Genomic DNA, 11,175 nt, shown 5'->3' with positions numbered 1-11,175 from the left:
CTGTAAATGTGCCAGTGTTTTTCAACGGTAGTCCTTCGGCCAGAGGATTTTAGACCAGAGCAACAGGAAACAGCAAGACATTAGTACAGGTTACACTATACAGACAGAAGTCAACAAGACACCACAGAGACCGCTAGAGCAACATATAATTTTTCTCAGTTAGCCATGCAGAACTGCAGGAAGCAGCAAGACATTAGCACAGTTACACATCAACAGTATCCCCCATTCAGTATAAGAAACCATGCAAGCATCAAAATGCAGCCGAGGAACACAGACCAGAGCCATCTTCTTGCGTTTAACCATGCAAAGCAGTAGCAAGCAGTAATACAAGGATGAAATAAGCTACATCACTCATGAGGGAGGTGTTAATACAGCACAGGTTAATAAGATGGTAAAATAGTTAAAATACAAGTTAAAATCAGACGTTACTTTACTCCTGGTTATGCACCTGACACAGAACGTGACATAGCCCTGATGTTCTGTAAAGTAAAAAAGAAATCACTGGGTGAAAGTCTTGTATTTGTTTGACCCATCCACATCCCCAACCTGCCTCTTTACACAGAATTTGGTGCTCTTATATTTCGTCACCTTACTTCCTGCTTTGCTCCCGTCATTACGACTACGGACGTTAGAGGGCACCGCCACTATAAACGTGAAGATAGGTCGTAATTGCTTTTTAAACAAACAACTTATGGGAGCGTTTTTCCTGGAATGGACAGTCTCTGAAGAATTGACGGTCAGACGTCTGAGTGGTGACCCTGTATGTCGACGACAGAGATGTTTTACAGCTCAGCCGCTGTCAAGGATGAAAATATTTCATGCAAGGAAAGTGGGAGCTCTGCAGCTGATGGCAGGGGTGTGGAGGTTTTATGTCATCATGACAGGCTTGAAAACCAGGAATAATAAGAAGTACTCATAGTAGGGAAAACTTTTGTCTAGGTTTAAGTACACAGAAGTAACTTCACGTTAAAAATAACACTGACTCTGGAACTTAGATGTTGGAACGTTTTAAATGGAGAACAATACTGTCTGAGATTATTTTAAAACCAACTTCTAGAGGCTTAGCTCTTAGCTATCCTAACTAAAAATACACTCAGCAACACTGCCTAACTCAAGACATATCTGGTCTGTATAATCCGTACATGGGGAGTTTTGTATTTGTATAGTTTTCTGAAGAATTGTTACAGTGAGGTTGCCAGGTTTGGTGCCATTGGGCCTCTACAGAGACCAAAACCTGTACGCACTGACTGTCTTTGACAACCTACAGCCAGAGTACTGGGCGGATGGATATACTGTTGTTCCTAAAGAAATAGTTCCAACATGTAACAACGGCAAAACGGCCTACTTTTCTGTAACCAGTGTAGTGTCACGGCCAGGGCATGAAATTAACACCTGACCAACCGCCAAATGCGGGTGAATTTCGCAATTGGCGGGATCACTATCACTATCACTGAATCACTCAATTGATACGTAACTATCGGTAAGAAGGGTATGCGGTTGCTTGCGGGCCTGGTCCAATCAGGGGCCCGCATCACTGGAAGACATTGATTGACAGCCGGGGCTCCCTATCACGTTTTCATTACTAACACAATCCCATCAGTCCCACGTGCAGCCACTGACCAAGCGGGAGTGAGAACAGGCCAAATTCATTTCCTTGTTTCTGTTATGACGACACGTGTGTGTGACTCCAACATCTCACATTACCAACAAAACGTACAGCGAAAGACTTTTCAGACCATTCTGCCAACATGTATACATCGTAACATCAATGTACGCTGTAATGATTTTTCACTCTAAAGTTGCTGCTGTTTCAATCTTGTCAGCTGTCTGCAGCGGGCGGGGCTGTTGCTCCGCTACCCCCGTGACTGACACACAAACACACACAATCACACACGGTGGATGCAGGAAAAAAATGCAAATGAGACCTACAGGATGACCTAAATTGAGGACAGCTACACTCATTATTGTAAGTGCAATGATAAGTTAAAGTCCAATAAGTACTTAATTAAACCGTATGAATGTGTGTCCCAGCCCAGGATAGGAAATTAACTAACAATGTAAAGCTCAACAAGCCACTGACATATATGTTCATATTTGATTCATTCAATAAATTATTATTTTGTGTCTTAAATCCACCAGCCGTTTTAATATTATACCAACATCATCATCCTGAGCCTTTTTGGTAAGGTTCCTAGGAAATCTCAGCCCAGAGAAATTAATTAATAGTACTAATTATTATTCTCCCCAAAACAAGTTTCCTTTTTATTTATTTTTTTATTTTTAAGAACTACACAAAAAAAGTTGCAACTCTTTTGCAACAACTCATGTGTTATGATCCACATTCACCAGTGTTTTGTTGTTGTTGTGGCTACTCCTGATTTTGTCAGTCATCTCATCTCTTATATGCAGTGGCGTAACGAGCCAACACCAGACCCCTATGCAGTATTATCAAGGCTGGCCCCCCTACTACAGCACGTGATGACGGCGCAATGTCCATGAGTAGGCTACCATGAATAGGACAGGATAGGATCATAGAGACACAGCAAGTCCTGTTTTTCACCTTTATGAGGCAAAATAAAACTGGCTGGTGGTCAAAAAAGTTAACTTCAGGCCCTGAGCAGGACTTTAAACATTTGTTCAGGATGAAGAGAATAACCACTGGATATAGCTGGTAATTCAACATATCCAGTGGAGGAAGAAGTATTTAGATCCTTTACTTCAGTAGAAATACTAATACCACACTGTAAAAATACTCCGTTACAAGTTAAAGTCCTGCATTGGAAATGTTACTTCAGTAAAAGTCTGTAAGTCTCATCAGGAGGGGTTTAAACCGAAAGAAGACTTTGAGGGGTTCACAACTGAGACAAAGAATTAAAAACCAACACCTTTGGGATGGACTGGAAGTTATCTCTCTGCTGATTATCTTTGCTCATGCTGTCACTCTGTAAAGCTTTTCCCTCTGAACCCAGAAAAGATCCTCTGAACACTCGAATGGAAGTCATTTATATTTCACTAGACAATCTCTACTGAGGATTTAACCTGTGAATCCACTGACTTAAAAACCTGCATCTGAACTCTTTTTTGATGGCAGCCGGATGGGCAAATGCTGCAGAAACACAGTGTGGTTTAACCCCATTAAAGATGTTAAACCACACTGTGTGTATCTGCAGAAGACTTAAGACATTAGCTGCTAACCACCCAACAACTCCGTCACACTTTAAAAGCAGAACTAACAACTAAACATATTCTTTGTGAAATTTAAGTTGGTACACATTATTTTTCATAATGCATGATGCTTTTTGGCAGCAAAAGCAAAGATTACAGCCGTGTTAAAATCAAACATTTTTGTAATTAGTGTAATTATTTAGGCAACCGGAGTTTGTACATTTCTGACTTTGTTGGCCTTGTGGTCTGTGGACACTATGACAATATGACACTGCCTTTGTTCCACCTGTGATCTCATCTTTTAAGACACTTCGGACAGCAATGTACTATAGCCTACTTCCCCTTCACAACAACACGTTATTATTAGCTGCTGAATTAAAAGAAAACGCCACAACATCACATCCTCAAAGCAGAAGTCTAGTAAAGACCATCACAGCGGAGCAGACGCCCTCCTAACAGCTCTCATACAGGACTGCAGCAGGACTTTAAACATTTGTTCAGGATGAACAGAAATCCACAGGAGGAAATGGGTAATTAAAAATACTCTAATGTTTATGTGTCTGTGTGTAAGATATAATGTCCTATATTTTAATGTGCCAGGATGTTGTCTACATTTGTGTTTGATGTTTATCTTTCAGAGGAAATCAAGGAAGAAGCAGCAGCTAACTATGTTAATGTACCAGCATGCACTGTGGATAAAGTGGCAGCTCATCCAGGTACATTTCACACATATTTAATATTGTTAAACATGAGATTTATTTATCAATCATAATGCAAACAAAATGTGATAATGATGAATATTGAAAAAGGTTTTGTATTTTTTCTGTAGCACTTACTAAATATACATCATACAACAAGTACATCTGACCGGGCAATCTAATTGGTCAAATAGACATTAAGATCGTGCTCAAATCAGCATGACAGCACACCCAGAGCCGTTTGAACACACCACGTACTTCTCTCTTTCTGACGACCAGTTTGAGTTTGTGAGGACAGGCTGTTCTCATGATCCATTCGTACATATAGCTGCGAAAAATGATGCACTGTAATTCATATATATATATATATATATATATATATGTGTGGAGCTGAATGTTTGGGTCATAAAACACAGGGCTTTCAAGCCAGGGAGCGGAGTTCGCTTCCCGGAAAAAACAAAAGGTTTTTACTCAGGAAAACCCCATCGGTCATCAACTCCAAACTGCCGCTGATACTAGGGACAGTTCACGGAGCTCTGTAGTGGGCGGTTGCCTAATTTCGTACACTACCACATGGACCCGTTCCTGAGAATACGTTGGTGAAAGTGAGCAGTTTGTTAAAAGTGTTATTTTTTTAATCAAACCTGCGGCCGCTGAGTCAACGACTGAGCCTGTGTACATGGGTGCGCACTCTAACATTTGAGCTACCCAGGCATCCATGCCCACATTTTTTACAGAGAAATGTGTAAAGAGATAATTTGGCGCTAAAGCTGAAACGTTGATGTTCACTTCTTAAAATTCCTCAAATCTCTTTTGAAAACAAACTTTAACATACGATGTGTTGTATGAACAGTTAGGAAGTCTTAGGTTATATATGATTAAAATAGTTAATATATGTCTGAAATTAAATTTTGTAATATCACTTTGAGAAGTTTTGTCAAACATTGTTTCATCAAATCAAACCCTGGAATGTAATGTTGCTTAAAAGAATATTTCACCGCTGGAAAGCTGAATATATCTTTAAATTGGGTCACTTATGTAGTAGAAATGTGAAAAAAAATGAAATTGGTGCCTTTTAGGCCGAGAAAAGCCAGAAAATGTGTTTTGGTGTTATATGGATGAAAAACACCAAATCCCAGAATGCACCTGCTTCGTTGCTTTGAGTCCACTCCCAAGCCACGCCTACTGCTTGACAGACAGACAGAGGCATTCAACTCAACTCAAGCGTGTTTTATTGTCATTTCAACCATATACACGAAACAACGTTTCATCGTGACTCAAGTGGTGTTACACATTTAACATATATAAAAACGACATTATATAAAAACGACAGGCTACATTTAGTACACAAACTTTGTAGGCTCCGTAAAGTTCAGCTAACACATACTAGTATTAGCGCTTGGTGGGTTGTAAACACCGAGCATAAACACAGCCGTGAATTAGCGTGCAATGTAGAATGGTCGGCATTTAACAGTCACAAACTCCACCAGCAGCTAGCAGTTAAATGGATACAAATCACCACATTTCTGCACCACTCTGTGTTAACACAGCCCACCTCTTTTACCTGGCGACAGAGCATCTCTAGCTCAGAGGGCTAGCAGGCCTGGTAGCTGGACAGTCCGGTAAACTATTCAGGCATGTTTCCACAACAACAAAAACACAGCAGTCTCTGAACTCACGTTGGGCGTTTTGTTGAAGTTGGATGTAGTCCAGTTTTTTTTGTTGTCAAGAGCGGACACTTGCAAGCGGGATCCGTAAAAGTTCAGCTAATGCATACTAGCATTGGTGTAGCTAAACACAGATTATAAACACAGCCGTGAATTAGCGTGGAATGTCGAATGGTCGGCATTTAACAGTCACAAGCTCCACCAGCAGTTAGCAGTAGCTAGTTGGATTTTATTTCTACACCAGTCCGTTTAACACAGCCCCCCTCCACGGGCCGGCGAGAGCAGCCTGGTAGATGGATAGTCCCGGTGCCGGTACACTGTTGTTCAGGCAAGTTTCCACAAAAACAAAAACACAGCAGTCTCTGAACTCATGTTGGGAGTTTCGTTGAAGGAGGATGTAATCCAGCTTGTTGTTTAATGAGCAGACACTTGCAAGCAGGATGGATGGGACAGGTGGACAGCTAGCATTAGCTTTCCACCTAGCCGATGACGATGTCCCCTAGCCGGCTAGCGGCATTGAGCGACACCGCTGGTCTCCATTCACACGTAGTGTGCAGAGTATTCCGTCTGTAATAACGTTTCCTGCATATTCTCCGATCTGTACCGATGGATCCCGGTGGTACACTCATCCGGTAGTTTGAATGCAGATAATTGTTGTAAATGTTTTCTGCTGAAAACCGAGAGCCTGTTTAGCGAAGCTTCAAGATGGCTGACAGTCGTTTTCATTCGGAATACCTCGGCCAGACTCGGCAGTCCAACCCCCTGTGGGCGTGTTGAAAACATGCGGAAGTAGATCCTACTACTGGCTGTAGTCAAGGGGGTAAGCTTCGCTTCAGAACTCGAACCTCCAATGGCGCCATTTTGTTGCTACAAAGGTATCACCTCCTGTTAGCATTCCACTGACCACCATTTTTTTTTTACGTCACTTGACTGCGAATAACTTTACATCTGAAGCGTTTAAAGACTCTATTTGTCCATTGTTTAGTTCTAAAGAAACACGACTATGTATAAAAGGCTCCATTACCTTGTACCTCACGTTATGGCTCCGTAGCAGACGCTTTTATAACAATAGGCTAACGATTGTGTCATAACCACGCGACTTACTGTCGCACAGTAGAGGAATTACCTTATAGTACAGGAGAAGCTTGCAGGCAGTTTCGACTTACATTAGCTGTTTATGTTTAATTGCTAATGTTAAATAGCATGTTAGTTAGCAATAATTAGCCTGTGCTTATGTTATCTCCTTACATATACCTACACTCTCCGTCTCTGTAAGATTGGAAATGATTGAGATTTCTCTTGGCACAGGTACCAGAAGACTTACAACTTTCAGACACGTTGCTCACGTCACATTTACGTTGTCTCCGTCAGTTGGAGGCTGCGCAGTAAAGCAAGGTATCACCGGAAAAGTGCTTCTAATAGCCTTCACTCGTCTCCGTCCAGAGCAACGGGATCTATTGGTCCATTATATATATGTCAATGGCTGTAGTCCTTGCCTCTGGCCCAAAAATCTTCCGATGACGCAAAAATCGTCATTTTACGTCATCGGAAGATTTTTTTCCAGGCCCCAAATGCAGAGATTTCTCGTCTCAGGGGGACATGAGGGAGGGAAGCACGGTCATTCAGAAATACTATCGGGTTTCTACTGATACAAAGCTGAATGCTAAATCGGTGAAGTATCCCTTTAATTCAAAGCATCTTTCTGACCACTACAAGAAATCATTCGTACCACAGGCAATACAACTTGTTAACACTTCATCACTGAGTGTAACTTGCACAAACATAGGTTTTAATTACATCTTTATAAATACTATTTAAGTAGGTTGTACATTAATTATTCACCCCTTGTATAAACTGTACGTTTGTACATTCTTTCTTTTTTGAATAGTTGTTGTTGTATTCTATCCTATTTATTATTTCTTTTATATTCTGTATGTGCGTCTTATTTTGCTGCTGTAGCACTGAAATTTCCCAATTTGGGATCAATAGAGTATAATCATCTATTTTCTGACTGATAAAGCTGCATAATTTATTAAACTGAATTATTATTTCTCTCTCAGACCAGAGGTTTCGTTTCTTCACTCAGACTTTTCTAGCAATAGCAGTGTGTTGGCTGATACTGTTGGTCATCATGGGCCTCCGTATCTACTGTGAGTACCACTGTCTTAACTTGTTGTTGTTAGCCTTTGTTTAAAGGACAGGTTCACATTTTATCAAGTCTGGCAGATGCCCATATGTACATAGAAACAGTTTTTGCTCGGTGTAATCCTTCCTCCTCTTCATACTGGCTCTGCTCAAAGATGTATTCCAAAGTTGATCTGAAGCTAATATGAGGCTTCAGCAGTCTGAGTTACAGAAATCAAGTGTGTATCATCTAAAGTTACAACCTTTATAGTACCAAGTTCACTATTTGAGTTTTCCCAGACAGGATTTCTGAAGCAGAGTGATAACAACACAAAGATATTTAAAGATAAAAACATATTTTGACAAACTTAGACTACTGAAGTAGGACTGTGGACTTTGTCCCAATCTTTTAAATTACAAGTGGATTAGTAAAATATCTGTTATTCTCCAGTATGAACAGGAGGAATGATCAGAGCAAGAAAACCCAGATTTAACAGCCATATGGACACGCATTATCATAAACAGGTCCATATGATCTACACTCACCTAAAGGATTATTAGGAACACCATACTAATACCGTGTTTGACCCTATCCTATCAATATGGGCCAACATTTCTAAAGAATGCTTCCAGCACCTTGTTGAATCAATGACACAAAGAATTAAGGCAGTTCTGAAGGCGAAAGGGATCCCCCACAACATTAGACCCCCACCACCACCAGCCTGCCCAGTGGTAACAAGGCATGACGGATCCACGCTCTCATTCTGTTTACGACAAATTCTGACTCTACCATCTGAATGTTTCAACAGAAATCGAGACTCATCAGACCAGGCAACATTTTTCCAGTCTTCAACTGTCCACTTTTGGTGAGCTTGTGCAAATTGTAGCCTCATTTTCCTATTTTTAGTGGAGATGAGTGGTACCCGGTGGGGTCTTCTGCTGGTGTAAACCATCTGCCTCAAGGTTGTGCATGTTGCGGCTTCACAAATGCTTTGCTGCATACCTCGGTTGTAACGAGTGGTTATTTGAGTCAAAGTTGATCTTCTATCAGCTGGATCATTCGGCCCATTCTCCTCTGACCTCTAGCATCAACAAGGCATTTTCGTCCCCCAGGACTGCAGCATACTGGATGTTTTTCCTTTTTCAGACCATTCTTTGTAAACCCTAGAAATGGTTGTGTGTGAAAATACCAGTAACTGAGCAGATTGTGAAATACTCAGACCAGCCCGTCTGGCACCAACAACCATGCCACGCTCAAAGTTGCTTAGATCACCTTTCTTTCCCATTCTGACATTCAGTTTGGAGTTCAGGAGATTGTCTAGACCTAGCGCCCTTTATATAGAGAGTGTGGCCAAACTGGTTACCAACGTCAGATGACTCTACAGTGTAACCCTATGGGGCGAATATGCAAATATGCTATCTTGATACATGTTATTATCAACGTTTGTCAATATGTAAAAGGCCCTTACGGAAATATTCCAGTGTACAGTATACCTTCTATATCGTAAATGGGCCTCTTAAAAAATGCCCATTGTAGTGAGTGACCACGTCGCCTAATAAGTCTCTGAGCAGTGTTTACCTTTCTAATGTCCATTAGCATACAGGCTAACTATAGCTAGCTTTGTGTGTAACGTAACAAAAACCCACCCATCTCAGAGGAGTGAAGCTCAATATTTAATTCAATAAAATTATGGTACAAAAGGAGCATTAACGCCACAGGTCTTATGTTGACAACATGGACAGATATAGGAAACTCCGAAGGCAGTCGTAATATTTATTCTAGGCTAACGCTGTTGCGCTAACATTAGCAAATGTCGGCGTAGCGTTAGCTAGCTGTCTAAACTTGTGAAAAGCCAAACAACATCCCCGTCCAAGCTGTGTTTCACTTTCCCTCCAATATTATTATGAACATAATAAAGACACCTGGACTCGGTCGAGACCAAAAGCCATATGACTGTGGCAAGATCAAAAGCATTTAGGTATGCTAACGCTAGCATAAGGCTAACTTCAAACTTCATTCATTTCTAAAGCAGTGTTAGAACTTTTTTGATAGCATGGTTCACATTAACGATGGAATTACTATATTTGTCCTATGTAATATGTTATCATATCGAAGAGAGAAATTGACATTTACCTCACACAATAATGAGTAGTCACTTAGCTAGCCTCCAGTTTGCTCTTTTCACCTTCAGCTCCCATACTTTCGCCTTTTTAGTTCACGAGGTGACCTTGTGAAATATTTTGCCGTTTCCCTGTCTTTCAGTGCAGCCAAACGTGCATTTTTTCCATGATTTATGCCATTTTTTAAATAATTGATTACATTTTTCCACTATTCCCTGCACTATGTCAATGGGAATCAGATGAACGTTGGTATCCAACATGGAGTCCACGAAACACGTGACCACCTCGGAACCAATCGCATAACAGGATAGCTCAGAACATTTAATTCCCTAGTTGGCCAAACTCTCTAATATACAGCGCTGTCTAAACCTGGACCACACCCCTAAATGCATTGAAGCAGCTGCCATGTGATTGGTTGATTAGATAATTGCATTAACAAGAAATTTAAGAGGTGTTCCTAATAATCCTTTAGGTGAGTGTATAAAAGAAACTATGGAATGAAATACTTAACTTTTTGTAGCTTTTTGAACAAATGGTTCATGAGAACAGGCTGCATTTGGACACCTATTGTTTTACAATAGATTTGAAACATGTGAATCCATCCTGTAATGTATTTTATAATAAGGTGTGAAACACTAGTTGTGTTTACATTATCACTATGATGTTTACAGACCTGACTGCAGTAAAACAGGAGCTGGAGATGGAGAGGAAGAACTTAACAGGACAAATACAAAACATGGAAACAAACTGGACCAAACCCAACATCAGTCAAGCTTGTCAGAAGGGCTGGAGAGTCTTTGAGTCCAGCTGCTATCTGTTTTATGATGCTGATCCTCCTGATCAGAAAACCTGGGAAGAAGCTCGAGAAGACTGCAGAGAACAGAGTTCAGATTTGGTTGTTGTAGATGATGAAGATGAATGGGTAATGAGGAAGCTGTGGGAGTTTATATGACACAATTATGAAATAAAATGTATTTTCTCTAGGTCTGTAGATCACACTGTGAGTATGTAGATCAGTGTGTTTATTAAAGTATAGAGTTTAAATATCTGATAAATGTTTACCTGTTGTCAGGATGCACTCAGTTATTATAGCTGGTACGTTGGATCCTGGATTGGTCTGAGAGCTGAAGGAGGGAAATGGAAGTGGATCGATGGAAGTGATCTGACTGAAAGGTAAGAGTCACATTCCTAAACACTTTGAATCATAAAATCTATCAGCCTTGATCTAAACATCATGTTCTTCCCTCAGTGTCAGCGGCTGGATACAAGAACCACCATCTGCTGCTGACGGTCAGTGTGTAGCTTCTGTCGGTAGGTTCAAATGGAGATCAGAGAGCTGTGCTGAGAGAAACGGATGGATCTGCGAAAAGAAGGTTTTATCTGTTTAAACACTGCAGTCA

The 11,175-nt window shown here is 40.7% G+C and overlaps 1 protein-coding gene across 1 annotated transcript; it reads left to right on the top strand.

Annotated features, from left to right (window-relative positions):
- The first annotated feature begins 3,596 nt into the window (after positions 1-3,596).
- LOC120562453 (C-type lectin domain family 4 member A-like) lies at positions 3,597-10,727 on the top strand. Its single transcript, XM_039806166.1, has 4 exons — positions 3,597-3,695; positions 3,804-3,881; positions 7,591-7,680; positions 10,447-10,727. The coding sequence occupies exons 1-4, from the start codon at positions 3,668-3,670 to the stop codon at positions 10,725-10,727; spliced, it is 477 nt and encodes a 158-aa protein (XP_039662100.1). The 5' UTR covers positions 3,597-3,667.
- Positions 10,728-11,175: the final 448 nt, after the last annotated feature.

The sequence above is a fragment of the Perca fluviatilis genome, chromosome 7 (genome assembly GCF_010015445.1).
Source record: "Perca fluviatilis chromosome 7, GENO_Pfluv_1.0, whole genome shotgun sequence".
Taxonomy (NCBI): domain Eukaryota; kingdom Metazoa; phylum Chordata; class Actinopteri; order Perciformes; family Percidae; genus Perca; species Perca fluviatilis.
The sequence above is the reverse complement of the archived record's forward strand: the minus strand, read 5'-3'. Positions and strand labels throughout refer to the sequence as shown.

Coding starts and splice junctions, on each gene's coding strand:
- LOC120562453 (XM_039806166.1), top strand. CDS start 3,668: ATGAACAGAAATCCACAGGAGGAAATGG. Junction 3,882..7,590: donor TAAAGTGGCAGCTCATCCAG/GTACATTTCACA, acceptor TTTCTCTCTCAG/ACCAGAGGTTTCGTTTCTTC. Junction 7,681..10,446: donor CATGGGCCTCCGTATCTACT/GTGAGTACCACT, acceptor TGATGTTTACAG/ACCTGACTGCAGTAAAACAG.